The 27,813-nt window shown below is 43.5% G+C and overlaps 3 protein-coding genes across 3 annotated transcripts; 2 read left to right on the top strand and 1 right to left on the bottom strand.

Annotated features, from left to right (window-relative positions):
• The first annotated feature begins 261 nt into the window (after positions 1-261).
• spsb3b (splA/ryanodine receptor domain and SOCS box containing 3b) lies at positions 262-4,158 on the top strand. The gene is made up of 6 exons (XM_069664904.1): positions 262-390; positions 1,070-1,403; positions 1,564-1,751; positions 1,904-2,006; positions 2,871-2,996; positions 3,091-4,158. The coding sequence occupies exons 1-6, from the start codon at positions 262-264 to the stop codon at positions 3,624-3,626; spliced, it is 1,416 nt and encodes a 471-aa protein (XP_069521005.1). The 3' UTR covers positions 3,627-4,158.
• Positions 4,159-4,202: 44 nt separating this feature from the next.
• Positions 4,203-7,953, bottom strand: eme2 (essential meiotic structure-specific endonuclease subunit 2). The gene is made up of 8 exons (XM_069664924.1): positions 7,404-7,953; positions 6,914-7,035; positions 6,702-6,797; positions 6,458-6,579; positions 6,284-6,362; positions 5,990-6,105; positions 5,687-5,876; positions 4,203-4,636 (listed from the first exon to the last, which is right to left on the bottom strand). The coding sequence occupies exons 1-8, from the start codon at positions 7,867-7,869 to the stop codon at positions 4,481-4,483; spliced, it is 1,347 nt and encodes a 448-aa protein (XP_069521025.1). The 5' UTR covers positions 7,870-7,953; the 3' UTR covers positions 4,203-4,480.
• A 5,948-nt stretch (positions 7,954-13,901) lies between these two features.
• On the top strand, positions 13,902-27,508 carry LOC138593951 (lysosomal dipeptide transporter MFSD1-like). The gene is made up of 13 exons (XM_069665036.1): positions 13,902-13,923; positions 23,086-23,186; positions 23,347-23,456; positions 23,546-23,601; positions 23,699-23,842; positions 23,927-24,085; positions 24,210-24,325; positions 24,415-24,515; positions 26,389-26,500; positions 26,597-26,734; positions 26,942-27,081; positions 27,157-27,268; positions 27,377-27,508. Exons 1-13 carry the CDS (start codon positions 13,902-13,904, stop codon positions 27,506-27,508), a joined length of 1,443 nt encoding a protein of 480 aa, XP_069521137.1.
• Positions 27,509-27,813: the final 305 nt, after the last annotated feature.

Raw genomic sequence — 27,813 nt, 5'->3', positions numbered from 1 at the left:
TATGCAGTTAGAATCTATATTGTACATTGTTTATTCCCAGAACATCCTCTGTAATCTGAAATAGGAAGTAATTTCCGTCACTTTTCCTTGCCTGCTAGATTTTGAAAAAGTGTAATCAGATCTGCACGTGTTGCAAAACAATAAATGTGCCGTGGAAATGTAGTTCAAGTGAGTGGCTTGACATACATATAAAGGTATGTGGCCTACTGTGCACACACCAGCTGGTGGTAAAGTGTCAGGTCTGCTGTCCTCAGAGCTGCCATGCTGAGAAGAAGCAGGAACGGCCGGGCTCGACATGTGGTCTCCAGCGAAACACGGCACGAGACAGATGCCATGGCTGTGATCCAGACACCGGCCTGGGAGGAGTGGGAGGGCCAGTTCACGACACAGGTGAGACTTTGGGGGGGGGAGAGAAAAGTGGAGCAAAGGCTGGAAAGTGACACGATTATCTGTTCAGTTTTCCCATGAAATTCCAAAATAAAAACAGATTTACACACCAGAATAAAGAACACAGACAGACCCACCTCTCCAGTACTGCTCTCTATTTGCTTTTCATTATGAGTCTGCAGAAAGAGACACTTTAAAGCCTCTATTGGTGTTTAAATAAAAGAAAAGTTGGAAACACATGAAGAATTTCCAACTCGACCTCCAGTAGTTTTCCACTGGGTCGTCCCCCGTCTGAAATGGCCGTGTGGAAGACCAGGTCAGGTCAAGGAAAGGGGGCTCAGTATTTTTGGAAGGGGTCTAATTTTACTTACTGGCACACTCACCAATAGGAAGCATGGACCACTTTTAGGGAACAGGCTCTTGTTGAGCCTTTGAAACATGGAATATGGGTCATGGCTCTCACTCGGCTCTATGCAAAGTCAAGTGCAGGACTGCAGCCTAGCACTCTTTTAGGGTGCAGATTATTCTTTACAAAAAGGCATCACAGCTGCCATAAAATCCTCCGCCTCGCTCCCCACTTGATCTAATTCCTTTTCCCTGCTACCAAGCCAACATCCCCGCCTGGACCATGGCCACATCTATGGACTTACCAGATGCTGTTTGCTGTGTTTGTGTCAACCAGATCAGCGACCCACAGGAGTCTGAGGTGGATTACCTGCAGACTTCTCAGATTATTCTTGAGGCGGTGACCCTGCCCAGCACGGAGCTGGCAACAGGGGAGTCCTTCAGCACGGAGCCAGCGACAGGGGAGTCCTTCAACACGGAGCCGGCGACAGGGGAGTCCTTCAGCACGGAGCCGGCGACAGGGGAGTCCTTCAGCACGGAGCCGGTGATAGGGGAGTCCTTCAGCACGGAGCCGGTGACAGGGGAGTCCTTCTGCCAGTGTGAGCGACAGGAAGAGCTCAGCCTGGGGTTCGGTGTCGCCAGTGACTGCCTGTGCGGGGAGGAGGATCAGGGTGAGCAGTACACAGCATATGAACACAGGAGCACGTTAATGTAACACTATAAGGCCATGGTGGTATCATAACACTATATAAAAGATAATGTAATTAGCTGTTATAACTACATATTCAAAAATATTGCATCAGCAAATAAAGTCCTTGTCCGTGTCCTCAGGTTTCGATTGGGTCTGGGACGATCACTTCAAGTCCTCCGGAGCGTTCCTCAGCTGTGACAGCAGAAAGGTGACCTTTCACTCAGACTACAGCTGCGGCACGGCGGCCATCCGCGGCACCAAGGCGCTCGCAGATGGCCAACACTTCTGGGAAGTCAAGATGACGTCTCCAGTCTACGGGACTGACATGGTGGGTACAGGCAGCTTGAATTACCATGATAATATCTGAGGCCTTAAAGGCACCTGGACTTGTTAATTAATCTCTGCTTGGATGTGGAGGTTAATGAGATCCTGCTGTTGCCGTACCTGCTTTAACCCTGTCTTTGTTGTGTCATTGGGCAGATGGTGGGAATCGGTACTTCCGAGGTGAACCTGGAGAAGTTTAAGTACAGCTTTGGCAGCCTGCTGGGAAACGATGAGGACAGCTGGGGCCTCTCATACACAGGTTAGTAGGCAATATGAGAATAAAACTCTAACTTGAATTATTAGAGTGATCTGAAATTGGAAGGTTTTGTACCAGTGGGGAGACGTGTGTTTAGTTGAGGACCGTACTTTTTAAAATACTTCACTTGATTGTTGTACACTCATATTTAGAGGAAGTACCTTTTACTCCATTACATTTATCTGATGGGTGAAGTTACTTATCAATATTTAGATTGATATTTACCAAGAAAACCTATTCAATTATTCTAAAATATAATGCATTGTGTAGCGTTTCTTTTTCACTTTTAGATGTGTATGAATTGTTCGTTCCACCAAAGAGTAAATTCAACTTTTCACAGGGTTTTATTAAACAGGGTAGAAAAGACTAAATAATAATGTTCTGCTACATATTCGTCTCACTTATCTCTTATTTCAGCAAAAATTTAGATATTTTTACTTCTTTGTGCGTTAATACTCCTGTATTAGGAACATGTGAAGCATTTAAGGTAGCTCTACCTCGACCAGTTACCACAATATAAAGCCATTCCTGCGTAATGCATCAGTTTAAACAATCTCATAATGTTATACATGAGGATAAATATTATATATATACTTTTGTACTTACACAAAAGTGGGATTTTAACTGCTTTCCACCATTATAGTCGTCTCAGTTCTCAGTCATCCAGGTCATGGTAATTCTAAGCTTAATCCAAAAAGGCAACTGGACGTTTCACCTCTCGTCCGAAAGGCTTCTCCGGATGAGAGGTGAAACGTCTTCAAGAACTTCAACCAAGTCCAGTTGCCTTTTTGGATTAAGCTTAGAATGACCATTATAGTCACTAACTCAAGAAAGGAAAAGTCATGTTTATTATGTGTGTGTTTGAAGGTCACCTGCAGCACAAAGGGGACAAAGTAAAGTTCTCCACCCGGTTTGGCCAAGGCTCCATCATAGGAGTGCACCTGGACACCTGGCACGGCACCCTGACCTTCTACAAGAACCGACACTGCATAGGTGCGTCCTTCTCCGAGCATTTCTCTATAGTCACACAGCACAAAAAACAGCCTGTTGAAGTGTTTTCATTGGGCCGCCTCTCCTGCTCCAACAGGTGTTGCTGCCACTCGGCTGCAGAACAAGAAGCTCTTCCCCATGGTTTGCTCCACAGCAGCTAAGAGCAGTATGAAGGTGATCCGTGCCTGCTACACACCCACCTCCCTGCAGTACCTCTGCTGCGCCCGGCTCCGCCAAGTCTTACCCACCTGCCCGGACGTGCTAAACGCCGTGGAGCTTCCTCCAGGCCTCCGCACGCTCCTCCACACGCAGCTGGGCTGGATCTTCACCCTCAGCAGCAGCCCCGAACCCGACGCAACAGAACACGTGGACTTGACTGAGGATTTCCAGGAGGAGATGAGTCTGCCTTCCAGCCCCATCCCGAGCCCGGTATCCACCCTGAGTGCCTGCGCCTCCCCGAGCCCCTGCACCAGCCCGTTTCCTGACTCAGTCCCGTACCAGTGCCCCTGTCAGACGTCAGCGCAGACACAACCCTGCACATGCCACTGCCCTCCAACTCCACCCAGCAGCGACTACGACAGCTGCGGCTCCGAGCCCGAGGATTACCAGTGCAAAAGATGTCGCTGGACATGATCTAGCATTAAAAACCTATTTGTAAATTTGTGGCATAAAAAGATTCTGCCATTGCCATCAAAATCTCCGTGTCCAAAATCATGGAGATACGAGCAATCTCAGCATATAACCAATATTACTCAACAATATAATGAGCGGATTGTTGCTCCCACTTTTTATATAGAGAGTTTGTGACATTCAAACACCTTGGTGAATGAAAGGGGAGAAGAGAGGGAGTATATAGGCAGTGAGGCATTTTATGACAAGCAGAGCAGGACAAACTGCTCCGTATATCTTGTCTCACTTTTTATATATGGCAGTAATTCTCTTTGGAAGGCCAAAGGTTTGCCAGTGAACGTGTTCACATGTATTTCTGAGGGGCAGTGTACCGAGGGGGAGAGGATCTGCTTTTTGATACCGTGGAAACGACTTTTGTACAGTATACGTGTGTTTTGTAATCAGCATTTGGCTCGAATACCAACAGTTGGTTGTGTTCTTGCTTGACAAGATGATTTTTTTTTTGTATTTACAGTTTGTAATGAACTTTCTTACTCAGGACATTATATAAAATAAAACAAAAAGCAGAAGTCTGTTGCAGCTCATTTTTATAGACAAATTCATACATAAACAAAATAGTTCCCAGAGATCCCACTAACAAAACATTCCTACATATTTACACATAATATTCCATATTTTACTCAATAAATTATTTTCCTTCAGTCTGTTGAAGTTTAAGGAGTGTAAGTAGTGCTCTACAGGAAGTTGAACATGATATCTGAGGCTTATTTTTAGCTTGTAAACATCAACATTAACATGTAAGCAGCCAAGTGGTGACGATTACTGACATCCATCCATCTCGTCCTCACGCGGACACATTAGTCCAGGACCAGCTGGGGGTTCTGGGCAGTGAAGCAGCGGTAAACTCTGGCAGATATCTCCGGTCCCACACGTCTCTCTTTACCTCCACTTTTCACTAAGAGTCCGGCCAGCAGCCCCTTTCTGTCCTCCTCTGACGCCGCGCTACAGTACGCCTACAAACATGAGAATAAAGAACAATGTTCCGTTCGTGGATGTTTCTTCAGGACATTTACACTTAAATATTTTGGAACTCCTGAACATTTTGGACTTGAATCCTTTCAGAGTAAAAGCATTTCTTATATTGTAATCAAGCGAGAGACAAAAGTTTTTATACCTGCTTTTCAAAGAAACAAAAAAACAACACGTTCGCGCCTCAGTTTTCCATCTGTGGTTCAGGACATAAATATTCACACATTCTTAACATTTTATGTAACCACATTTATGATCTTAAATGTTTTGGACTGAAATCCTTTCAAAGTAAAGCAGTTGATAAACATTTCCCCGAAAGGAAAGATAAAAACATGGCTGGTTTTTACTCCTCTTTTCAAAGCAGCCAAAAGTTTATTTTTTAAACTTATGTTTTGATTCTTGGATGTTTGGTCAGGACATAAACAATTACACAAGTTTGCTTTTTCTACCTCCTTTTTAAAGCAACCAAAAATAACACAGAAAATCCCTCATTTTTATAAAGAAAATGTCAATTTTTGGTTGTTCCTACAGGACACAAAAATCTCTTGAACTCTTTGGACTTAAATCCTTTCAAAGTAAAAGCATTTCATATATTGTCATCAGACAAAAGACAAGACAAGTTTGCCTTTTAAAGAAAAGGAAAGAAATAATTTTTGTTTGTTTTCCTTCAGGACATAAACATTTACACATGTTTGTGATTTTATGATTCACATCCATGATCAAAGTGAAGCCTTTTGACATTTATCGTCATCAGGGTAGAGACGAAACAAGTTTACTTATCATACCTTCTTTTCAAAGAAACAAAATATACAAAATACCTCAAGACATGTTCTGTTGTGGATGTATGATGAGGACGTTTTGGACTTAAATCCTTTCAAAGTAAAGCATTTTGAATTCATTGTCACCAACAAACGGGGCTAGTTGTTACTCCTCCTTTTCAAAGCAACAACAAACAATATCTTTTGCCTCTGTTGCACACAGTGCTTAGTCACGAGGGGACTTCAGGCCACACCCCCTGCAGCCCTCGTGCTTACCTGTAGGAGCAGCTGAGGAGAAGGGTAGGCTGCTGTCACAGCAGAGGCCACGGCCGGGCTAACCCTATTCAGCTGTTGGATCTGTTTGCTCCAGACCTGCATCAGCCCCGAGCCGTCCCTCTCCACCCGGACCCCGCTGGCCCAGGAGCCGTCCACGCAGAAGGGCAGCTCTGCCTTCTCTGTCAGCAGCCTGGAGGACAAAGAAGAACATGTTATTAAACAAGTTAATTAACTACAGGGTAAAATAGACATTTAGTGTCTGATAGAAAGTCTCCTTGTGACAGTGACTTTGTGACTACGTACTTGAAAGGGCGTTTTGATAAGGCCTTTGTGACAGCACACACGTGGTCAGTGACCTCTTGCCAGCTGTCCAGGAAGACCAGGGAGACATTCTTACAGAGCTGCAGATACACAAGAACCTGGAGAGACATGGAGGAAGTACCAAGAAACCCAAGAAACCCCTGATCATCTGGATTTGAATCTGATGAGTCAAAGCTCAGCTCATGTACTATAAAGTGTACAGAAACATCTATCTGTCAAGTATGCATTGAATTAAGTTGTAAAACATCTTTAAAACTTGTCTCAGGGTAAACTGACCTCCTCAATGTCCAGATTCTCCATCCCCAGTTTGGACTGCAGCGTCTCATATAGTAAAGCCTCTCCACAAGCATTATAACTGTTGATAAGAGTAAGTATTTATCACCAGTGATTTATAAAGTAAGCAAATATTGAGAAATAGGGTCATTAAGTATATATCCATCATACGCTGACCTGTAATCAGGCTGAGAGCCTGTCACTAACAGAGTGACCACCTTCTTAGCATCACGGTTGAGACACTCCAAAAGAGGGCTGAGGAAGGACCCCGTCTCCGTCTCCTCCTCACTGTCCAGTATCTGTAACAAAGGAATGTAAAGAAGGGTTTGGAGTGCAGCACGGATGCTACTAAAAACTTGCTAATGAGGCAGCCAGATACAGGAAACAATCATGACGAAAGGCCATTAAAGAGGTTGCTTACTTTCTTCACAGAGATTACCATGTCCATAAAGTCAGTCAGGTCAAGCACCAGAACCATCTGCTCCTCCTCAACCAACCCCTTGTCATTGTCTCCCTGCTAAAGACAATATGCAGATGGGGGCATGTGCATAACTAGCTGTGCAGCAGCAAGAAGCGACAGGTTTAGAAGCAAATTGCACAGATCTCATGTCACAAGGAGCATGAGGTGGCTACCTGAGGTAAGTCTCTGGTCCAGGTGATGCTGCGTGGGAGCTGCTGGCTCTCAATGTTAAACCTCCACTCAAAGGCAACCAGAGTGTCGAGCAAGATGTCTGAGCCATCCTGTTGCAGGAGAACTGGAGGGGAAAAGAAAGAAGAAAACACCATTTTACAGATTAACACGATGCACACATATTTTTGATTAGAGGAGCAAAATGAAGGAGGTGCCATGTACTTCTACACAACATTGGTAGCATACAAAATGTAAACGTACTAAACTTGTAAACATACCAGATGTGTTTTAATGCTAAACATTTGAATATTGTTAAAAATAAAATCTAGTTGTAAGATTTAAATCTTGATTAATATCACAAAATTAATTGTGTTCATTGTGTATTTTCGAGCATCATTTTAAAAAATGTATATCAATCTTTTCCTTCTTGTATAGTTGATGGAATCAAACATTTCCGACAGCCCATGAAGGCAGCACGGTGAGCCTGTGTACCTGGGTCGATGCAGACAGACAGACACTTGAGGCAGTTCTCCGGCCGCAGGCTCTTCAGGTTCTCAGCAGCCTCTCTCCTCCTCTGCTGCTCCTGCTTCCTCTCCTCCTTCTCCCGGACCTTGGCAGCTCTCTGCCTCTCCCTCTCCTCCTTCCTCTTCTCTTTTCTCTCCCTGTCCGCCTCTATCTCCTCCTTGCTGCGGCGTTTCCTTGCAGGACTCGGTGTGCTTCCTCGTACATTTTGACGTGGAGGAGACAAAGTTGAAGTTTGAGCTGACTCGCTTGTTTTTGTTGGAGATGGTGGGAGACTTTTGCACTTGTGGTCTGAACTCTCGCCCTCTACAAAGTCTGTGCAGCTGACTCTTACAATCGTACTGCTCTCCTCGCGGTTTGAGTCGGTTTTTATCTCAGCGTCGCTTTCCTCAGATTCAGATATTTCCCATGTTTTAGCGCTGCGCAGCACAGACATTTCTTATTATTAAAACATATTCAAAAGACTCTTAAACTCCTACATTCATCGTTTATATAACACATGACACTCTTGAGTCAGTGAAGCAGCAGTGTTTGTATTTCCTCTACGGTGTACGCTGAGGGACAAAACACAAAACGCGCTAAATATGTCCTAGTTTACCCGTATGGAAATTTGACGTAGAAAACGTAGCAAGAGGGTACAGGTCACAGTATGGCTTTAATTAGGAACAGCAGAGCTGCTTCTCATGTCTCTTAAATTGCATCCAACAATAGAAATCACACCGCGCTGATCAAACCCGATCTCATTAATGATCAGTCTCACACGTGACTGAATAAAAAGTGTTACCTGCTGAGAGAATCTCCTGCTCCCTCTGAATTTATTCATTCATCCTTAAAAAAGTTAACAGGGAATAACTGATCATGACTAGAGGTATTTTAAAATATATATATAAATTAATCTGTTTTTGCTACTTTTGGTTTTTAGAAAATTAAAGCTGTAGTAGGTAACATTATTAAAACTAACTTTTTGACATATTTGCTCAAACTGTCACTTTAAACATGCAGTAGTACATAAGAGAGACAACCTGTAAAACTCATGTTCCTCTGGCTCCTCCTACTGCTCCTAATGGCATTTGTAAGAATCCAACGATCTCGAAACACACAACCAATCAGAGCCTAGCAGTCTATCAGGCTGCTGTCAATCACACGCTGCGCAGCATCACTACTCCGCGCAGCTCAATTTCTTCAGTGTGCTTAGTGTCAGCCGGTTTGTGTCCACAAAGGCTTAAAACAACCACCAGGAATGAAAAACCTGCCCTTTCCTCCATTGCCTCGTAGGCTTATACTACAAAGACCGTTGAACCGAAGAAGGGAAATGAAGAAAAGCAAGCTAAAAAAGAAAGAGTTGGACCAAGACAGAAATGAAACGAGAGTAAACATTGGAGTGGCATTTCCGAGGTGGAGAGAGCTACCGGACCTGAAAGTATTAAAAAGCAATGCTGAGTTAGGCAGTTCTGCTCGACAGGTAATTACCCCAGCTTCCACGTTTCACATTGCAAGATATCTGCGGTTACTGTGATGTTGTGTTACGTTGGTGTTGCAGTCGGGCTAATGTTAGCTTGTTCTCAATGTGGCTGCTGTTCAGCGTTTCATGGCGGTGTGGCAGAAAATATGTTTGTGAAGTGCCCAGGCAGTGTTACCGTGTCGGACTTTCTCCTGATAGTTCTGTGTCCCTTTGCTCTCACGGCTAAATGTTCTCAACATCAGTGTGTTACTGCTTAGTTGGCACTGTTTTTTCCACAGTCTCTGTTTGCAATCTAAATGCTGGTGGTTTCCCGAAATAGAATTAGCTGTAGATTACCGTACACAGCAAAAACACTGATTTCCGCTGGTTTGATGTGTATCTGCTTCAATGGTGTTGGTGGTGTAATACAACGGCTGTGGTTGTTGTCATTTCACGTTTTTACATAGTGTATATCTGGCTCCTTCAGTTGCTGTGGTTACTAGCCTGCGCGCGCATGACAGCCTCCTCTGCGGGGCAATACTATGGCTGCTTCCCAAGTCTCTTAAATTGCATCCATGTTCCCTTCACTTGCGTCGTTCACTTGCGTCTTAGTCCCTCCCACCAGAGATGCATGGAGAGACGCGAGGAAACCAATAGAGGAGAGAGGAAACGAGGGAATGTTTTTTAAGAGACATGAGACGTCCTTCGATGAAGCGTCACGTGCTGCGACGTCCGTTTGTGATGATCGGATCAGCCGTCAGTCTGCTTTAACAGCTGTTTGTGTCTGCACACATGTGCACTGTATTAATTCTAATAAAACACACCGTAACAGTGTTTTCTCTCTGTAACCTGTTACCTGTGTAACAAACACCTGCACATGAAGAACAGGCCGCAGTCTATGTTCCTGCTGCAGAGCCAGACGGACATTTCCTACAGCACTGTGTCTTTATATTATTTGTTCATTATTTACATTTTCGATCACAGATAATCTGATCTGAATTAATTATTTAATAAGCCCAAATACTGTCTGTTCATGAACTATGAACATTATTGATTAGGCTAAAAGTTTCAGGATAAATAGAAATCACGTCACGCTGATCAAACCCGACCTGATGATCACTCTCACACGTAAAAAGTGTTACCTGCTGACAGAGAGACTCTCCTGCTCCCTCTGAATTCATTCATTCATCTGTAATAAGAGTTAGCAGGGAAATAACTGATCATGACGAGAGGTATTTCTTTAGATTAAATTTAATAGAAATTAATCTGTTTTTGCCACTTTTGATTTTTAGACAACTTATTTTTACTCAGATGTTGACCCAGAAAACAAATCAAATCTGCAGTTATTCACTGCATTTTATATATTTTAGTTATGATCAATATTTCATTCTAAACGATCTCAGCTTGTCAGATACCAACTCATTATACCGGCGTTGTTTATGGTCGGTTTCAAGGCGCCCTGTAAAGTCTGTTTTAAGGTCTGCTTCCTCCTCTCTGCGGTATGAAACTCCGGTGATGTTGTGAAGTTTCACATAAGTCCGATCTGCTGCAGCGTCCAATCACTAACTGATCTGTAATAAGGGGGCGTGTCGGCCAGTAAAAGACTTCCGTAGAGGCTGCTCACGTGTATCCTCACTTATCGCTCCTCGGAACTCCCTCCTCCCTCCTCGCTCCTCCGAGCAGCGATAAGAGCTTTGAGACGGTCCTCAATATGGCGGCTCTGGAACTACTTCCGGTTCGGGCGAGGAGCGAGGAGCGAGGAGCGAGGAGCTATCAAATAAGAGACTTGGGAAGCAGCCCAAGTCTCTTATTTGATAGCTCCTCGCTCAGCCCAGCTGACGATATAACACGTGGCAAACCACTCCTAGGTTTAGCTGAGCCTGGTCGATGGAGTCTGGGGTCACCTTTCCTGAAACAGAGCCCTGATCGCTGGCCTAAGAGATCTAAAAAAACACCTTCAGGAGGCTCATCTGAAGTGAAGGGTGTTACCTTCTGCTATTTAGAAAAAACAGAAAGCTCCGGCACTCACGGGATCAAGTAGAACTGACTTTAATGTGGGTCACTGTGGCCCACTGCTTTCCCACTGGTCAAAAACCCCACTAACATCCAGCTTTTTTGCTTAATGGGAAAGGCTACAATCGGCATTCAGACCCGGGTCAAATGACTCTGCAGTAGATCAGTAGTAATTATCGCCTTGGCTCAGATCGGCATTGATGGGAACACCAAACCCCTGTCAACATGCTAATCTCCTACCCCTCTTCGGCACGATGCTATGCTCCGTAGGTAACTTCTGTTACTCCTCGTCATCTCAGCTACAAATTCCGCCTGTCTCCCTCCAAGCAGCGCTCGAATATCGTTCCAAATTTGGCGCGCCGAGTTTAATAGACAGACTGAATTATAGCACTGAGTTATAGATACATTAAAGACCTAACCAGCGTAACATCTTCACTGTTTACTAACCCTGTTTCAGGCACAGTTGTGACGTCGCAGGAGAAAAGAGACCAAAAAGAGTATACTTCACTGGCAATGGGAAAAGAGAGAATTGGCATCTATAAGGAGGTCTTCCCGGGTCTGAAAAACCTGTGTCAACACGCAAACAGACGACACTTGAAGCTACTATATTCAGTATTTTGATAATAACGTTTCTATTCACAGCATGAAAACAGTGGAAAATTTAAGAGTAACTCCTGTTAACACACCTGCAGAGAATCATCATCGGAATCTGCAACTTCACTTGGCTTCACAGAGTTTTATAATGAGTTTTAGATGCTGTTCAAAGGTCTGGTTCACTCTCACTGCTCTCATAGCATTGTTTCCCTCAGAAATCCACTGTACGTCGCTTTCTCCAAACAGCAGACCGACACATCGAGCTATTACCTGCTTAACAAAGTGCAGCAGTCAGGACTTTGTGAAGACCAAGACCAGAACTTTAGAAAGAGTGAATATTTGACTTACTGTTGCCAGACGGCCAGAAACACAAATCCAACTGAATGATTATGCTGATGAACATGATGGAAGCTTACGTAAAAGGCTACCTGCAGGGCATTGCTGCCCGTCACTGCCACCCTTCATTTATGTTTTGCTCCATTAACCCTCGAACATCATTGTTGTGGTGAAGCAACGGTAGGGACGTCTCCCCGCCACCCCCAGCAGCTTTTGATCTTTGGTCAGATCTTTAAGGGCCTTCTTGAGTTTAGGACCAGACACTCCCACACTCCTGAAGAAGCACGGGGTGGATGTTCCCACGAAGACTCCGCTGCTGACTTCTATCAAGGTAGTTAACAGCTGACCACTCTGCTTCTCTGCATTCAGATATCTGCTCCGCAACACAGATGGATGGATGTGTAAATAAGCAGCTGTTTAAAAACAAGTTCTCCATATCTATTTTGAAAGCAGTAATACGTTCTGTTGATATGTTGTGTTCACAACTAGCATGGCTGTGGTATGTGAAGTATGCTCACTAACTAATTATTATAAGTTATTGCAAGTAGTGATTTCAATACAAATGGGGAAATATCTCAATGTTTTTTTCTGTTATCAAACAAAGTTAATACATAGAAATGAAAAACAAGAAAGGCTTAAATGGTAAAACTATGGTGTAGTCAGAAAGTGGTGGTGAAAACTACTACAGTGGCTTTAAAGTTTAAATGTCTATGCTCCATAATACCACAGAAATACTTAGTAATAAATACTCAGGTTTAATCCATCATCTTCTTTTATTTTAATTGTTTTGCTTAATTAGTCTTATTGTTTTATCTGGTGTACCATCGTTTATGGGTTTTTTTCTTTCGGCTCTGTTAGAAATCTGAAAGAAGGTAAATGCTACATAATAGATTTGTTATTGGTGGTATCCAAAATTAATTTTATTTAACATACATTTAATTGATTTGCTTTTATTTATTTATTTTTACATTGAAGTCATGTGTGCTTTATGTAAGTCTGAACACAAATAGATTCCTTATTTAATTTAAATTTAATTAATTTAATTTAAAAAGGATGTTTAGACCACTTCACTTATTGAAGTCATAATATCCCCACAAATTTCAAATGTGACGAGACATCTTTAAAATATGTATCTGTGACGGGTCACAACCAGATGTGATAAGATGCAGCTCCGCTCTACTTTCTTCTACACACCACAGACAGCCAGGTGGATTACTGATGGTATTTATTGTTCTGCAACACAGAGGAATGACGAGTGGAAATCTCAGCGGTCTCAGGACAACAGTCTGGATAACAAACGTAACAGGTACAGATATTTATGCTTTTATTGATGCATGTTTAATATTTCTCCAGAAAATCGGTTTAAACTCTGGATAAATCCTGAACTAAAATAGGATAGTTACCTAAGGGAATTTTGAGTTAAATACATGATAAAATATGAAAAATAACCATCCAAAACAGCACAAAATCATTCATTTTCCAAGACCAGACATAGGACACCACCTGTGCATTCACTTCAGCTCCGTGCAGGAAGGAACCTCGCCACCCCACAAAGTCATGCACTCGCACTGTGCCAGTAGATGGCGCTGTTGCACTACTTTGGCAAGAATTTAACCATGAAAAATCTACTCCGTTTCATAACGGATATCAAAGAAGACACACAAATGTATTTAATTAAAAATCTCTCTACTATTTAATGTTAAAGCACACAGATAACGTCACTTTTAGTATATTTTACCGCCACATTTTCTCTGCCCTCTAAATATTTATTTTCACGTTTTCCTCGTCGTTGTCATGGGAAAATAGTGTAGTATGAACATCTAGAAATGTTCTTAAATAAAGTTTTTCGGGGTGGAAAAAACCCACAGAGGTGCTCAAGGCGTGCGCAGATCTGTAAGCTCCCAGCTGCGTCGTTGCGTTAGAAAGGATCGACCCATGTGGTTTTTAGAGCTGACGTCTGCGGACAGAAGCAGGAGAGCTGCAGGGGACCTGAACGCATCCTGCTAACCTGCAACACCACCCTCTTAGCGTAAATAACACTCAAGGATGTGATTTGAAAGTTTTCCTGTACAGTCACTGTCACTATGACGCAGCCGGCGGAGAAAGGTACGTCTGAGTTCAGTTTTATCTTCCAAGAATGACTTCAGTCACCAAATTTTGCACTGAATGACTAAGTCAGCAAGTGTCAAGTGTCTTTAAAGAGCGCATGTGACTGACTTATGGTTTGCTATCTCATGAATGCCTAATGACAAAAAAAACATTCGCTGCATCATTAAGGCTACCAAACACTGAGCCAGCTCCTCTAATAAAACATGTTTGTTTTCCCAGTAAGGTTCAGAGGTTTCCCATCGGACCGAGTTGTAATATGTGTTCAAAACCAGGATTTATTTTCAAAGTCCCCCTTAAAAATGTGATTTTCACAGTATAGAATCTTACATTTACTCAATTACTTGTTCTTAACTTGAGTATTTCCACAACTTTTTATTTTTTACTCCACTGCATTTATTTGACGACATTAGTTACTTGTTTGTTTGCAGATAAAATGTATTAATATCATATGAAATATATGAGCTAATACATTGTGATTTTTACAATAGATAAAACTTCCGGGCAGTGTATAAAGAATTTGATGTAGGCTAGATGTATTTAGTTAGTAATATTTAGTTTTATCAAGCACATTTATATATAACATTCTAAATATTATATCTAAATCTAAATGTTAAATGTTATATATGAATGTGCTTGATAAAACTAAATATTTAGCTTATATGCAAATTCACACTGATGGTTAGCGGTAGGAAGTACACCAAAATAAAAGCTCTCGCGCAAGCCGCCTCTAAGCAACAATGAATGAAGCCTGTGTGACTCCATAGGCCTTTCTCATTTCTCTATTTTGTGCCTCCTCGCTACTCGGTCCTCCTGCCTGTGACCCGGAAATCGATCTCAGCACGCCATCTTGAAGGATGTCTCAATTCATAAAATGCATCTCGAGGATCGAGGAGACTTGCCGGAGGAGCTATGAGCGAGGATACACCAGTGTATCCTTTGCGAAAGTCTTGTCGGCACGTGACGTAAAAAGAGGCGTGAAACACAGCTTGAATATACAAACCACGGCAGGAGCCTTCTGCTGCATATCTCTGCTCCTTGGACACCTGTTCCGTCTGAGCAGGTATTCTCCGCGGCGTGTCTCACATTTAACAGAGGGCGCACCAGACTAACCCACAGCATGTCCACAAGGTGCTATTTCTTCATCAAAACCAGAAGGCAAATTGTCTCCTATAAAATAAGGACTGGTGTAGGCGTGGACTTTTTATTTTAAGTTTCTACAGCCTGATGTTCATGTATTGACTGTTTTTGAACAGAACATAACATTTTGGCGCGAGGCACAGCAGGTAACTCATTAATTATTTAAATCTGCAGACACGCCGTCAGGTCCGGACAGGATCTCATGTTTACTAAAGTTCTGTGTGCTGACCATCAATGAAAGGTCGGCTGTAAATGTTTATGTACTTATTGTTGCTGCTGGATCACACGGCAGTATGCTCACGTGTGTGCATAAAACGGACACTGGACAATTCATATCTGTGGGCATGATTGTTGGTGCCACGTAGTTATGCTTGAGGATTATAATAAATTTACTCTTTTCATTTTATTTTATTTGTGTAAGTGTGTGTGTTAAATTAAAAAATAAACATGTATGACATCCGTACATTCGCGTGACAATATGCCACGTTGTGAAGTGAATTAAAAATAACTTGTCATAAACACTGTTCTGCTGACAGAGATCATAAAAAACAGCAGGCTGTAACAGCTGATGCAGCTGTGCCACACATCATATTTAATTGACGTCGCTTTTAAATGACGGCTCTGAAGCAGGGATGTTTCATGTTGTTAAATGTCTGTTGCCTCGACTCCTCTCTCCTCGTGTCTCTTCCTCGCCTCCGGCAAATAAACTCAGACTTGTTCTACCGCAAATATGACACAAATGACACAATGCATAGGCTAACCCATCAAAGCTTATAGTGAGTAAACATTAGCTAGCTTTACATGCTAACATTTGATAGCATTTTAGAAAAGTTCTGCTGTTGCATTGCTCACGTCGTAATACTCATTTGTAAATGATTACTTAATGAACATTCACTAAAAGGGAGTATTTTCTAATTGAATATTACTAAATTGATCATTAATCATCATTACTAAATCATCACTTCGCACGAGGTGCCCATTACTTCCTTGACTTGTGTCCCCCCCAAGTCAAGTGACGTCGTAATACTCGTAATTGTTGTATATCAATCAATGTATGAAGTAACTGTGAATTAACATTCCTTAATTGATGATCTATTCAGTGTAAACAAATCACATAAAGTCACAGTGACTTCATCATTTCTTAATGGTGAGCAACAGGAATTCATAATACATCCTGCATTAATCTATGCATTAAACCTGTCCACTGGACCCAATACCATCAAACCTCCTACAGACCATTTCCCCCACACTTAATCCTGCAGTCACGCACATTATCAACTCTTCAATGTCAACGGGTAAATGGTAAATGTACTGTACTTATAAAGTGCTTTTCTAGTCTTTGTGAGACCACTCAGAGCTGCTTTTACACGACATATCACATTCACACACAAATTCATACACGAGCCCAACTGTCAATCAGTTATCACATTCAGACCCGTTGGCTATGCCACCGGGAGCAGTGTCTTGTAGCCTGAGGGAGCTGGGGATTGAAAGACGACCAATTCTACCACTGAGCCACAGCCGGGGTGTGTTCCCCACTGCATTCAAGCAAGCCCTCAACCCAAACCAGGTTGAAAACTAGAGACCAGTCTCACTTCTACCCTTCCTGTCAAAAATACTTGAGCGCACAGTCTTTAATCAAGTCACTGACTTCCTGTCCAAGAATAATCTGTTGGACCCAAATCAGTCTGGCTTTAAGCGGGGCCACTCTACCGAAACGGCACTCCTGTCGGTAACGGAATCACTGCGTCTGGCTAAAGCTGCTGGACAGTCCTCAGCTCTATTGCTGCTAGATCTGACAGCCGCCTTTGACACGGTGAACCAGTAAATCCTCCTCTCTACTCTCTCTGAGCTTGATATCTCAGGATCTGCCCTCCTCTGGTTCATGTCCTACCTCTCAGGGAGATCTTTTAGAGTATCTTGGAAAGCAGAAGTGTCCAAACCTCGAGGTCATTGAAGGGATTACAAAACCATTAACATACATCTGTAATTTATCATTTCAAACTGGTTCATTTCCAAACAAAATGAAAATAGCCAAAGTCATTCCGCTGTACAAAACTGGGAACAAACATCATTACACCAACTACAGACCTGTGGGGGGACCAGGGGACTAGAGATCACTGGCTTAACATGAGACACGTGGAACACAGGATTGACTCTCATGGACCTCGGGAGCTTTAACTGGACCGCCACAGGGTTAAGAACTTTTTCACAGGGAATGGGCCAATGAACCGGGGAGCCAGCTTGCGGGATTCAACTCGCAGAGGTAGGTTCTTAGTGGAGAACCACACCTTTTGCCCTGGGGTGTATGTGGGTGCAGCTGACCGATGGCGGTTGGCAAGTCTCTCATACCATCCCCCAGTTTTCAGCTGCTCTGGCTCGATGCCAAGTGCGATGGCACCGCCTCATGTGTGCTTGGACAGAAGGGACCTCCAACTCTTTCTCCTGGGAAGGGAATAGGTGTGGCTGATAACCATAGAGACACTGAAAGGGTGACATACCAGGCGCAGAGCTGAGCAACGTATTGTGGGCATATTCCATCCAAGGCAGGTGTGTGGACCACATTGAGGGGTTCTGAGAGACGAGACACCGTAGAGTAACCTCCATCTCCATCAACCGGAATTGAGGCTTGTAGAGGCCCTGATGGCAGAACAGAAGGCCCTCCATACTGAAGAAGTAAACTGGGATCCACGGTCAGACAGAATGTCAGAGGGCAGACCATGGAGCCTGAACACTTCCTTTACTAGGACGTCAGCTGTGTCTTTGGCTGAGGGGAGCTTGGGAAGAGCTACAAAGTGGGCAAACTTGGAGAATCTGTCTATCACAGAAAGAATATCTTTATTACCATCTGACTCAGGCAAGCCGGTTACAAAATCTATGGCAATAGGACACCATGGCCGACGGGGCACTGGCAGGGGGCGTAGGAGGCCAGGGCTTGGTTTGTTGGATCCCTTATTTTGTGAACAGACTGGACAGGCCCCAACAAACTCTCTGGTGTCCTGCTCCATAGACGGCCACCAGAACCGTCTACGAAGGAAAGAGAGTGTGCGAGTTACCCCGGGGTGACAGGTCAGTTTTGATGAATGTGCCCACTCCAATACACGAGACTTTATGGAATTAGGCATGAACAGTCTGTTGAGTGGTCCATTTCCTGGATCTGGCTGCTGATGCTGAGCCTCTTGGACCTCCTTTTCTATATCCCAGGTTACCAAGCCAACGACACAAGATTCCGAGATTATGGGCTCAGGTGGAGCATCCGGTCCGTCTTTAGCATGCTACCTGGAGAGTGCGTCTGGCTTGCCGTTCTTAGACCCAGGCCTGTAGGTCAGCACAAAGTTCTGAGGCATCAACCTCCACTACAAACTGCATAGACGAATCTGGGGAGATCAGGATAGACTCTGACGAAAACAGACTCTTCAGCCTCTCAAATGCTTCCTCAGCTTCAGCGGACCACTTGAAGCGTTGAAGGGTGGAGGTAAGAGCTGTAAGGGGGGCTACCACCTTGCTGTAATTCCTGATGAATCGCCTGTAAAAGTTTGTGAAGCCGAGAAACCTCTGGAGCTCCTTTCTGCTCTGAGGATGAGGCCAATCTTTAACTGCTTTGACTTTGGCAACATCCATTCTGACCTCACCTTCAGCAAGGATGTATACCAAGAAGGAGACAGAGTGGACGTGGAATTGGCACTTCTCTGCCTTCACATACAGTTGATTTTCCAGGAGGCGTTGGAGAACTTTGCGGACATGTTTCTCATGCTCCTCAGGGTTACTGGAAAAGATGAGGATGTCATCTAGGTATCCTCACCAGGTGGTAGGCGTTTCGCAGGTCTAACTTTGTGAAGATCTGAGCCCCTTGGATAGGAACGAAGGCAGAGTCAATCAGTGGCAGGGGGTACTTGTTCTTTATCGTTATATCATTCACCCCCCGGAAGTCAATACATGGCTGCAGAGTCCCATCCTTTTTTCCCACAAAGAAGAAGCCGGAGCCCAAGGGGGAAGATGATGGTCGTATTAATCCTGCTGCAAGGGATTTATGGATGTAATTCTCCATGGCTTCTCTCTCTGGCCGGGAGAGGTTGTACAGTCGACTAGTGGGCAAAGAGGCACTAGACTTGAACTCGATGACACAGTCATAGGGGCGATGTGGGGGTAAGGATAGGGCTCTCTCTTTACTGAACACCTGCCTCAAATCGTGATAAACCTCTGGTACTGCTGATAAATCTGGCTTCTCAATATAACTGGGTGTAACTGAGCTAACAGGTGGAGAAGCTGACAGAAGACAATGTAACATGCACTGAGAGCTCCACTGGGAAATAGCACTGGTGCGCAAATCAATCTGGGGATTATGGGCCTCAAGCCAGGGGTAACCTAACACTACAGGAACTTTAGGAGAACTGATAATATGCAAGCTAAGACACTCAGAGTGGTTGCCAGATACCAATAGCGAGACAGGAGCAGTGCGGGAGTCAACCCAAGCTAAACGACGACCATCTAGGGCACTGGCCTCAATAGCTTTCGTAAGTGGCTCAATGGGAATACCTAATTGGCTAACAAGGGCTCTGTCTATGAAATTCCCATCAGCTCCCGAGTCTATGAGGGCTATTACTTCAGTACTCTGGGATTGCCAAGACAGCCTGGCCACTATTTGGGTCTTTCTATGGGAGCAGTGGGACCTGGGGACAAGGCTCGTCAGTACTCCCCTAGCTACTGACGAGCCTCGTCTTTTGGCCGTACAGGGCATGCAGCAATGAAATGACCAGTCTCACCATAATAAAGGCAGCTACGACTTGACATACGTCTACGTCTCTCTTCAGGTCCTAAACGGGTTGTACCTATCTGCATAGGTTCTGGTTCTGGTGGCGGGTTAGCACTAGCACCCCAACCACCGCCAGAGGAGCGAAGGAATGCTTTGGGAAAATCTGGCTCGACACGCCACTGAGTGACCTGGTCAGAAATCTTTATAGCTAACTTGATAACTTCATCTAATGAACCTAACTCTCTACCAATCTCCCTGTTAAGCCCATTCTGAAAAGCCGTGATGAGGGCATGATCATTTCAGCCAGACTCTACAACCAAACTACTAAATCGGCCTACATACTCCCAAACACTAAGCCTCCCCTGCTGTAGCTTCAACAAGCGTTGACCTGCCTGCTGCCCTCGTACTGGGTAATCATACACACGTCTCAGTTCTGCTACAAAGTCTGCAAATGACAGGGCTGTAGGGGAACCTTGCTCATAGAGGGCATTATGTAAGCTAAGTGGGGCTCCCTCCAACAGATTTACAATGTATGCTATCTTAGCTGCTTCACTTCCATAGCGAGATGGTTGGGCACTAAAAGTTAACTGACACTGGGTTAGGAACTCACGGCAGGTGTTGGGATCGCCAGAATATTTTGAAGGAGGTGGGATATGGGGCTCAGAGACAAAGTTGGCCTGAAGAGCTGGTTGGGCAGTCATAGGTGGCAAAGAGGGCGTTGCTGCCATACCTTGGGTTTGTTCCAAGCGGAGAGTTGCCAGTGTAGTTGAAATGTCCTTTAACTGGTCCAAGACTGTTTGCAGCGTCTGCTCATGGTGACCCAAGCGCTGCCCTTGGTTGGAGATTGCTTGCTTCAGAGTATCGTAGTCTGCTGGGTCCATAGTGGCGAGAACGTACTGACACGAGGTAGATAGAAGGACCCAGAAGCAGACTCAGAGACAGGAGAGTTGGTTCGTTGCAATCTTTTATTGAAGATTCATCAAAAAACAAAGTACAAAACAGGAGAAACAGCACAAAACCTAAAAAACTGAGAGGCTGAAAGACTTTACAAAAAAGTCTAATTTCAGTTTACTAAATGCTCAAAGGTAGAAAAGACAAAACTTCTTACAACTGTCGACTACGGTCTAGACAGGGAGCTACAACGTTCTGGTAGCATGCTGCTGCCAGCTCTCAACATAAATAAACTCCTAACGACCATCCTCCACAGGTGTGCTCTCAGCAGTCCAATCATCCAATTGCACACAGCTGTGCTGTTACCATGGAAGGCAGGGGAAAACAGGACTCACAGGGGTGGGATCGTGACAGTAAATCACTACGCATCCTGTACTGTTCCATTGTCTTACCATATTTCAATTACTGTGTAGAGATTCTACAAAAAAGGGCAATACGGGTCATTCATAATGTCAGCTATCAGGATCATACTCACTCACTTTTCATACAGTCAAAATTATTAAAATTTACAGACATAGTGAATTTCCAAACAGCACAAATCATGTACAAAGCCAATAATAACATTCAGCCACAAAATATACAAAAATTGTTTAAGAATCGAGAAGGGGGATATCAATTAAGAGGAAAATACAACTTCAAAATTACCAAAATCCGTACAAATAGAAAAAGATTTTGCATTTCATTCTGTGGGGTTACACTGTGGAACAGTATAGGTGAGGAGATCAAGCAATGTCCAAACATGCAACATTTAAAACAAAATATAAAGAAAATGTTTTCACAGGATACAGGGATGAAGTGGGGGTGTGTGTACTGTTATTGATTATTTATTTCTTTAATTATGTTTTTTTATATTTATTTATATCCATTATTAGTTGGTTCTTTTCTTTTATGTTGTGTTTTGTTATTGTTAGGTCCTTTTGTCTAAGTCTTTTTCTATAAATGTAGATGGATATATTGGTGTATATTTAGTATAAATCATGTTCATTATTATTATCATTATTATTATTGTTGTTGTTGTTATTATGACTGTTATTAATAGTAGTTTTTCTAAGGAAGGATAGATTTATAAATCATTGTGCAGGGAGAAGGGGTGGGATTAGATACGTTTCGACTTCTTCCCACTCCTTTTGAACAAACTTTTCATTGTCTGTTGTTGTTGTTGTTTTTTTGTTGTTTTTTTTTGTTCAAAATAAACTTTCAAATTCAATTCAATTCAATTAAAACCTCACAGCTTATCCACAGGGGTGCCTCAAGGGTCAGTGTTCGGTCCCCTTCTCTTTTCAATATATACTACCTCACTTGGTGCAATCATCCGCTCCCATGGTTTCTCATACCATTGCTTTGCGGAAAATACCAAGCTCTTCCTGTCATTCCCACCAGACGACACTACAGTCTCGGCACGTATCTCGTCATGCCTTGCCAATATCTCTGAATAGATAAACGAACGCCACTTTCAGCTCAACCTATCTAAGACTGAGCTCCTTGTTATCCCAGCCAGTCCCTTTATGCAACCACACATCAATATCCAGCTTGGACAAACTGAACTCATATCCACTAAGTCTGCCTGGAACCTGGCTGTCACAATTGGCGACCACCTTACCTTTAAGGTTCATGTGGCCTCGATTGTTCGGTCATGTCGATTTGCCCTGTACAACATCAGGAAAATCAGACCCTACCTTTTAGAGCATGCAACACAACTGCAGCGGCAGGCCTTCCTGCATGCACATTCAAACCTCTGCAGATAATCCAGAAAGCAGCAGCGCGACTGGTCTTCAATCAACCCAAAATGGCATGTCACTCCACTATTCATATCCCTCCACTGGCTCCCAGTTGCTGCTCGCATCAAATTCCAAACCCTGTGGTTTGCTTACAAAACAGCAACAAAAATGGCTCCTGCCTACCTGAACGCCGTCATCCAGGTCAACACTCCGTCCCGTCCACTACGCTCTGCCAATGAAAGGCACCTGGTACTCCCATCACAACAGGGCCCTAAGTTGCTAACTAGACTCTCCTCAGTAGTCCCCAGGTGGTGGAACGAGCTACCAAACTCCATTTGGTCCGCAGAGTCCCTTTCCACCTCTAAGAGGAATAATTAAGAGGGGACATTTTAGTGTAAGTTATTGCCAAAGTATTCACATATTTTGTGGTTATATATTCTGCAGATATTAAACTATAGATCATCATGCTGCTTTTGCTACATGTGAAATAAGGCCGTGTTCAGTGGGTTTCTCTTTCCTGTTTGTTTTTCAGACGGTTGTGCTAGATTCTTCAGTAGAACACACCAAGAAAAACTAATGAGCCATTCTTTATGTTCACAGCATATTACCGCTTTGTGGTGCTGTTCTTCAACTGCCTGCTCACATTTGGCTCCTACTTCTGCTTCGACATCCCCAGTGTTTTGCAGGATCAGTTCCAAGGGGTAAGTTAGAAAGACGAAACACTGCAGACCAGATTCAAAATGATTTCTCAACATAACCCAACATTAAAGTTATAGCTAAGAGTCGTAATTCCAAAGACTTTCCTCCATTTGTTGCTGCTTATGTTATAACTTGAATCACTGGCTCCCCCTCATCGGACAGAACCTGACATGTCCCAATGCTACAGTGATCAATGGGACAGTGGACTGTGTGGAGGGATTGGGGATGAGCCCTCAGCAGTACAACCTTCTCTATGCCATATATGCTTGGACGTAAGTGCACAAACACACACACTGACTCTGCTGTAACACACTGATCTATTAAAAGAGCTACAATTAATGTTCTTCTCTAATATCTGTAGGAGTGCAGTGGTTGTGGTCCTTGCTGGGTTCCTGATTGATAAATTAGGAAACCGCTGTAAGTTTATCTTTAAATCTGTTAAAACAACAACCAAACAAGTGACTTATGTAATGTTCCTCGTGGTGAATTGATTCTCCTTTCCTCCTCTCTGCAGTCGGAGTATTTCTCTTCTCTTTCCTGTGTGTTTTGGGCTCCTCGCTCTTTGCACTGGGCTCACACTTTAAAGGAACTCCCTACCTGCTGCCTCTTATGCTCACAGGCCGACTGCTGTTCGGAGCAGGGAACGGACCTCTCACCAGTAAGACCTCTTTACAAAGAACACATCCTTTGCTAAATCAAACCAGAGGAATGTTTCTTAATCACTATCTTGTCTTCTTATCAGTCGTTCAGATCTGCATCACAGCCTTCTGGTTCAAAGGGAAGGAGCTAGCTTTAGCTTTCGGTGTGACCTTAGCTTTCTCTCGCCTCGGTTCAGTCCTGAACTTCTTGTTCACCCAGAGGTTTGAAGAGAAATACGGCATGCAGTGGACGCTCTGGGGAGGTAGGTAAAGAGGGGAAGGAAACCTCAAAGTTTAAGGCATTACGGAATAATAACAAAACATTGTAAAAAAGAAGGTTTCAGGATGTTTCTCCTGCTACATTGCTCATTGTTCCTTATTTTGTAGGTGCTATTTTGTGCGTGCTGGGCTTCACTTCGGCCATCTTACTCGGCACTCTGGACAAGATTGGAATGAGGCAGCTCGGTCTTGATGGCACCATCCGAGAGGCGTCCCGCAAAGTGGTATGAACAGCGTGTTTGTTTGTTTGCTCGAGTATGTGCTGAATTGATTATGTGAACTAAATTATACGTTTGTGTGTGTGTTTATGTAGAGGATTCAGGATGTGAAGCTCCTGTCGCTCAGGTACTGGCTGCTGGTTCTCACCATCATGTTCTTCTACAACGGCGTCTACCCGTTCGTGGCAGATGCCAGGTAGAGCTACCAGCACACACACACACGCACACACACACACACACACAGTAGGAAAAGATTAATCTGGAAGAAGGGACATTGATTTCCAGGACGGCAAGTGGTCTAGTTTGTGTTTGAAGTAAGCTTGTAGTCCAAGTAATATTGACCAATCACGTATCAGCAGGCTGCAGCATATGCAGGAAATACAGTCTGTGAGGAGAGCAAAAGCAGGCTGAACGTAATGTGCCGTAATGACATCCCGGCTCCCATCAGAGGATATCTGATATCAGAATCAGAATCAGTGTTTATTACCAAGTAGGTTTGCACAAACAAGGAATTTGTTTTTGGTGATTTTGGTGCAGAACAATTAACACAGAACTAGAAACAATAAGAAAATAGAATAAGATAAAGAAAATAGGCAATAAGAATAAAAATTTAAAAAGCAATACGTATAATACAAAATATGTACAACAGGTGTCAATAAAAACTGTACAGATTTGCAGAATATTAAACAGTGCAAAGAGCTTACAGTATTAATTTAAAAATAGTGCCATGTACAGGCAATATAAAGTCCAGTGTGTGTTAATGTCACGCATTGTCCAAATTACAGACTTAACACTCGTTAAGTGTTAAGTGACTGAGGGGCTGGATGAGAGTCCATGTCACTTGGAGGGGTGAGGTGGGGCCGGGGCCTTGTTGACGAGGCTGGCAGCAGAAGGGAAGAAACTGTTCTTATGTCGTGAGGTTTTGGTCCTGATGGAGCGCAGCCTCTTGCCAGAGGGGAGGGTCTCAAAGAGACTGTGTCCGGGGTGAGAGGGGTCGGCCTCCATCTTACCTGCACGCCTCAGCGTCCTGGAGGTGTACAGGTCCTCGAGAGATGGCAATTGCAGCCAACCACCCTCTCTGCAGAGCGGATGATACGCTGCAGCCTGCACCTGTCCTTGGCAGGAGCAGCAGCGGTGTTGTAACTCACCGTGGTGTGATGTTACAAACCATTCCCGCAGAAGCTGATGTATCACGTCACAGCAGTCCTGAAAGCGTCCCAATCCGTACAGTCTATAGATCCTCCACAGCTTCACTGGTCCACTTTTTTGATGTCCTCACCACAGGTTTACAGAGCTTTAATTTCTGCCTGTACACAGGAATCAGATGGATCATGATGTGGTCAGAGTGATCCAGTGCAGCAGGGGGGATGGCGTGATAAGCGTTGCTTACTGTGGTGTAACAGTGATCTAAAAAATTCTCCTCTCTGGTCGGACATTTAATAAACTGTCTATATTTTGGGAGTTCATGGCTGAGGTTACCTTTGTTAAAATCCCCGAGGACAATAACTAAGGAAGACAAAACAACGCGCACCAACACACCGAGGCAGCCATCCACGGCGCCATCTTGGTTTAACTTCTTATTAATCTCTATAAACAGACATCTGCAGAAAGTTCAGCAAACAATCTGTTCTAGATCAAAAATTAAACCTGGGACTAATTCCCTTGACACTGATGAGCATTTTAAAAATAGTAATGGTAGTAAATTTTGTCTATAAAGCACGACGTACTTGTAAGTCATGAATGATTCATTCATCTGTGACAGGTTTTGTGAGTGTTTGAAGAATAACCAAACATGATTGTTCACTGCAGCTTTCTAATAAAGCACATACATAACTTTATTCTTTAAACTTTTTAGCAAAATTTTGCTTTGTGTTTTTAATGTCTCTTTCTTTGCTTTTACTGCAATTTGAATGTTTTCTTTATTTTTGTTTTTTATACCCCTTTAAAGCACTTTCCTGTGTCTTAAAGGTGATATATATACTTGCCTTACCTTACCTATATATCATAAAGCACTGATGTGACCCTAAACACTTGCAAAAGCAACATGCTGCTCTATTTTCTCTCTTCAGTAAATTCATTCAGGATAAGTATGATGGGTACAGTCAGAAGGAGGCGGCGTACATCGCAGGGGCAGTTTACGACAGCTCACTAGTTCTCTCAGCCAGCATGGGCATCCTCATAGTGAGTATCCGTATCATGAACCTGTTTAGTTTGAAGCGATATAAAATAAGTAGGTACGTCAGTGCAACATGTGACATTCTCTAATGTATTTTTCAGGACTATGTGGGCCTGCGGGGCGTTTTCACAGTGGCCTGTGCCGTCCTCACGCTGCCTGTCTTTGGACTCCTCGCCTTCACCTTCGTCCCTCCTCTCGTCTCCACCATCTGGCTCGGCATCACCTACTCCTTTGCTGCTGTGAGTTTAGTTCCAAAGGAGAAAATAGATACACTTTCCAGATTATGATTTATTAGTCCATACTGTTTAATTCTTTATCCTTTTTTAATCAGTTTGACCTTCTATTTCAGCTGAACCACTTTTTAATAATCATATCATTACTCAGCGACGAACTGCAAATTACAGTGTGTTTATGTCTTAATTTAAACCCTCTGTATTGTGCGCCAGGTGAGCATGTGGCCGTCTATCCCCCTTGTGGTTCCTCAGGAGACTATGGGAACAGCCATGGGTCTGACTGACTTAATGCATATGATTGGAGTCGGGGTGTCCAACCTGGTTATTGGGCAGATTTTAGGCACCAAGTCAAGGTAGGAAGTAATCCAGATCAGGATCTCAGTGCACTGATTTAGTTTTACTCACTTCCACTGTTTCCTCCTGTGAAGTGAAACTAAGATCCCGTTGTGGCGCTGGCAGAGGATGATGATCTTCATGTTGGCAAACACCATCAGCTGCATCGTCACCTCAGTGCTGCTCAATGTTGTCGACCACAGACAGGTCAGACATACAACAGACTGCTTCTATATATTATGTACATGCTCTGTGGGTCAGCTGAGTTTACACCACATACAGTACGTTCAGTTAATGCCTGTCTTTCTTCTACAGGGCGGGACCCTGAACAAGACGACCAAGAGGTCAGAGCAGGCAGAGAGAGAGTCGGACAGAGAGCCGCTCAGCCAGGGGGAGGAGGATGATGAGGAGGACAAGGGGGTCAGATATCGTTCTATCAACTCCTAAACTTTTCCTCAAGTTTCAACATTTTTCTCTGTTTTTGTATGCTTCTTATATGTACGAGTTCTCAAATAGATCATTGTTTTTATTGCATAGCTCACTTAAACAGTTGTTTGTGGCTGCTACAGCGGACTGTACAAATAGTATCAATACATTGTATTAAATGTAGCAAAGGTATTGCAGATTTTTAGGTGATATGGGTCAGTAGAAGAATACCCAAATTGCACAAAAAATCTCGACCTTTGTTAATCAGTTTGACCTTTTATTTGAGCTGAAACACTTTTTAATAATCATATCTTTACTCAGCGACG

The sequence above is a fragment of the Semicossyphus pulcher genome, unplaced genomic scaffold (genome assembly GCF_022749685.1).
Source record: "Semicossyphus pulcher isolate SPU_LCO1_2020_fin unplaced genomic scaffold, fSemPul1.0.p SCAF_16, whole genome shotgun sequence".
Lineage (NCBI taxonomy): Eukaryota > Metazoa > Chordata > Actinopteri > Labriformes > Labridae > Semicossyphus > Semicossyphus pulcher.
This window is presented reverse-complemented; position numbering and strand designations above follow the sequence as displayed.